This window comes from Sardina pilchardus, chromosome 11 (genome assembly GCF_963854185.1).
Source record: "Sardina pilchardus chromosome 11, fSarPil1.1, whole genome shotgun sequence".
Classification (NCBI taxonomy): domain Eukaryota; kingdom Metazoa; phylum Chordata; class Actinopteri; order Clupeiformes; family Clupeidae; genus Sardina; species Sardina pilchardus.
The window spans coordinates 12,759,464-12,764,098 of NC_085004.1; the positions used below are offsets into that span (position 1 = coordinate 12,759,464).

Sequence of the window (4,635 nt, forward strand, 5' to 3'; positions counted from 1 at the left end):
CGGCTGCTGGCCACCGAAGAAATCAACTCATGCACCTCCGCAGCCAACACTAACATCATGGCTGTTATTCTTGCTCCTCAACGCAACATTTCAATGTGGAACTCTTTAACAGTGACATGGCGGTTTAATCAGGGCTTTCCAGGGTAATTGAATTAGAAAATTGGGCTGGAGTTGCATGGTGTTTTTTTTTTTTCTTTTTTGAAGGGCCTCATGTTCATACATCATTCACTTGCCTTTACGGTAAGTGTGTCAAGACCCTCTCAGGCTCTCAATAGCCTACAGGAAATTACTCACGGACCAAATGATTTAGAAGTGTTTGCTGAATGTCGGGCTGCTTGGCAAAAGATGAATCATGACTGTGAGGGGTCATAACAACATAAACACAGATTCTTTAGGCTCTAAACATATTAATGTATGATATGACATTCATGAACCAGAAGAATTTACCAGATTAAAAATGAGATCTAAGAGGCAGAGGTTGACAGCATGTGGACTTGTACTGTAGGTATAGCCTACTTTCTGCATTTGCCCATGTCAACAATCATCTGAATCAGTTCTTTCATTCAATAGTATATCCACATGTTTGACTCCACAGAATATCTTCAGTGATCACTTTGTCAGACAAATCACAACCTCATTCTGTCAAACCTGAGTGTTTCAGCTGAATGGCATAGAATTCACATACTTGAAAGATTATTGTCTGACTGAGACAAATCTAAAGCATACCTTTAAAAAAGGAGCAGCCTATGTTCCTCAGGCATTTCAACAGCTCATTCAAACTGCTTTCAGTACGAGAGGTCTTTAAGGGCACATCTGAAATGCTCTCATGCACTTTTCCTCTGTGAAATCAACAGCTATGTAAGAGCAAAATGATTCATACCCCTGGCAAATATTGATTTAATGTTTATTAAAATGTTCTCTTGACCAATATGTTTGTTCTGACTGTAAAGTACACTGTCACATGCCAAAATGCTGTAAGACTGTCAACAAAAGAAGTGTTTTCATCTTTTATTTTTATTTTTTTATGGAAAATGGTATGTCAAAAATTATTCATACCCTTTTTTAATAATCAATGGAAACATATTCACTTGCATTCACAGTAGGTATTATAAGAACCATTTTGAGAGCTACAACTGCACAAAAATATGTTTCCACTGATTATTTAAAAATGGTATGAATAATTTTGGACATGCCATTTTTCCTAAAGATGAAAACGCTTCTCTTCTGATTCCATGTTAGTACCATATATGACCTTTAGCCATGTCGCAGTGCCATTTTCAGTTAGAACAAACATGTTGGTCAAAAGAAAATCAACATTAAATCAATATTTGCCAGGGGCATGAGCAATATTGCACCTACAGTAACTGTATGCTGGCACAATATTATTTTCAACTCCCAAAAGGAGCCAAAATCAGTAAAATGAGAAACATCAGTGAAGTGCTGAAGTAAAGTGTCATCCAGGATATATTTATTTGAACGCCTTCCAGTATTTTCTTAACAGTAAAGGCCTATTTTCAGTTTGTAAGCTCGATACATTCCAGCCACTAATACAGGAATATTATAACAGGTAGCATGTCCATCGGATTGAAACATTAACAAGGCTAATCTACACAGAAACTGCAGCCAGGGAAAGCGGTGAATTACAAAAAGGTCCCCGATTCTTCAACAGTAACGGCACCTTGCCACTCAGTTTCCAGATCATTCCTCTGCGTATGTCTCCTCCGCCAATTGAAGACTAGCAGACCTAAGAAAGATTTTCCATCAAACCTGAGAAATAATATTACCATCTTTGACAGATTAAATTCCAACATGTGTATAACAATACCCTGACAACGTTCGTCTATATCAATAACCAGCCCAATGTCTTTTATAGCATGGTGGTTTAGTCATCTCTTTCAGACAACCACAAAGTTCATTGTGAACCTGATGCCATTGCTGTTTTTGGAATCACTAGAGACACAGCGCCCTCTATAGGATATTCCAGCTATCACGGTAAGAAAAAAAATCAACCTGAAATAAATGGTAAATATTTAGATAACAGAGACAAATTCTCGTCCTTAAAAATCTAAAATACTTATGATATAAATCAACAATAATAATATATTGTTACTAATTCACTGTTGCCAGCAACCATTGATCCACCATAAAAAGACAGTTCATAACTTGATATTAAAGAACCATAGCAACATTTACCTATATCAACTTTGTCAGAGCAAAGAACATGATACAATATATTGAACCTGACAGTATATAGTCAAAATAAAAAAAGAAACAGTTTCTAAAAAGGCAGTATATAAAGGCATATAAAGTTTTAAAACATGAATGCAGGCAACATTGCATATTACATTTGCTGAAACTACATCATCTCAGAGAAGCACGGTAAATACTTGTGTTAAATGCACTTAAAATATATCCACATCCGGGACGTGTGAAGTATATGAAGTGTGAAGATCTCCACGGGGCAGGGCCAAACGCCTGCCTGCCACATCTGGCTCATCTCCCACCAAAACACCTCCAGTCTGAGCAGGCCACGCGTCAGCTAGAAGTGCTGCCTCCTGCTGGTGAGCGAGTGCCTCCTCTTCCTCTTGCGATGGCTCTGTTCTCTGCGGTCGGGCCAGGGGAAGCCCTTCACGGGGCCCGGCTCCACGCCCTCGTACTCGTCGCTGTCGGACTCCTCCACGCCGGCGGACGAGAAGGCCTGGCTGGGGAAGACCTCCCTCAGGCACGAGGAGAAGAACGCCTCCAGGCTGCACCCGGCCTGGGCCATCTCGGAGTCCGGCTGTGGGGGGGAACAGAGAGCGACGTAAGCTGTGAGCGTCACGCGTTTATCATTCGTCAGAACAAGAGGGCATTTCACCTCTGGATGCTGCTGTATCATAGGGAACACTCTCACAAAGTATGGGCTCTCTGGTCTACATGCTGCAGAAGAATCCTTCAAAGTTCTGTTTAAGAGCTGAAAGAACTGAAAACTGCTTTAGAAAGGGCCTTAGAAAGCCCTCTTTGAAGACCTTGGATGTAGAAATAGCTATAAAAGGAAAGCCCCCCCCCCTCCCCCAGTACCCATCTACGTATCTACCCATCACTAAGGGGCTCTAAAAATGAACCTCTCTCCTAAAAAGATGGACAGTTTTCCCTCAGCCATCACACATACAGTATTCATCCTCCTCATACATGGTAGATGGTCAGGATATAAACCAATAGAAAATCAACACATGTGCAGTAGGCTACTGCAGCAGGTTTTTTTACTATGTGAGAGGCAGACAATAAGAACGCATCAAAACAGCACTGTGCGCGCGACACAATATGCATGCAAATAAGCGTGATCTATTTTAGGTCAGATAAATTAAACAGGATATGAGAAAGGCGCGGCTCATTACAGCGGCGGCGGCAGGGGCTAATAAGAGATGCTTTTTCGGCAGCTGGTCTTCTCAGCCACGCCGTGCCGGCGCCACAGCGGCGAACCGTCTCCACCGAGCGCGCAAAGCCAAACGGTGGAGGATTAAGGATGCGTACATTAATTACATAATAAAATATGCAACGTCTCCCATCAGCGGAGCTGCAGAGAGCCAGAGAAAAAAGGAGGAGAGGAGAGGAGAGGAGAGGCACAGGTTCACTCACGTAATTAAATTTCGCACAATTCCGGAACATGAGGAAGACGTCGGCCACAAACTCCTCTGGGCTGAAGTAGTGCATGTGGCTGGATTTATTCAGCTTCCCCCGGATGACGGACAGGTCCATCGGCCTCTTGATTATCTGATAGTAGTGGCGGGCCTGGGCGGAAGAAAAGGAGAGAGAAAAATGAAAAGCAATTTCAAATATAGCCGCAAGCGGCGATGGCGGGCCCGAGCACCTGCGGTGCGGAGACCTGTGACATTTCGGAATCTAACAAAGCAACATGAGGCGTGTTGGTGGGCATGTGCATGAGCAACACACATGGCCACCAAATTTGGTCAATTCTCTTGAATGTATGTGTCAACCACAACAGACAACGCGCTAGGTGGCGCTATAGAGTCCCTAAGCCACACCCTAGGCCAGAGCTGTTTTTCACTAGCGGCAGTAATAACACACAAGCTTGTGAATTTTTTGTGAATGTAAATGTCAACCCAAAACGGCTAACATGCTAGGTGGCGCTATAGAGTCCCTAAGCAACACCCTCAGCCAGAGCTCTGTATCTGAATAGCGATGGCAATAACACATGTGCCCACCAAATTTGGTTCATTTTTGTGAATGTATGTTTCAACCACAACAGACAATGCACTAGGTGGCGCTATAGAGTCCCTAAGCCACACCCTAGGCCAAAGCTCTGTCTCTGACTAGCGATAGCAATAACACATAAGTCCACCAAATTTGGTTCATTTTCGTGAATGTTCGTGTGAACCACAACAGATAACGTGCTACTAGGTGGCGCTATAGAGTCCTTAAGCCACACCCTAGGCCAGAGCTCTGTCTCTGACTAGCGATAGCAATAACACATAAGTCCACCAAATTTGGTTCATTTTCGTGAATGTTTGTGTCAACCACAACAGATAACGTGCTACTAGGTGGCGCTATAGAGTCCCTAAGCCACACCTTAGGCCAGAGCTCTGTCTCTGACTAGCGATAGCAAAAACACATAAGTCCACCAAATTTGGTTCA

At 42.9% G+C, this 4,635-nt stretch overlaps 1 protein-coding gene across 1 annotated transcript in view; it reads right to left on the reverse strand.

Annotated features, from left to right (window-relative positions):
* Positions 1 to 1,433: 1,433 nt before the first annotated feature.
* trim66 (tripartite motif containing 66) overlaps positions 1,434 to 4,635 on the reverse strand; it is an 8,182-nt gene continuing 4,980 nt past the window's right edge. Inside the window, exons 4-5 of the mRNA XM_062549108.1 lie at positions 3,619 to 3,771; positions 1,434 to 2,779 (exon numbers count right to left, since the gene is read on the reverse strand). Of these exons, the coding sequence (XP_062405092.1) occupies positions 2,540 to 2,779; positions 3,619 to 3,771 (393 nt within the window). The 3' untranslated portion in view covers positions 1,434 to 2,539. The remainder of the gene's footprint in view (positions 2,780 to 3,618; positions 3,772 to 4,635) is intronic.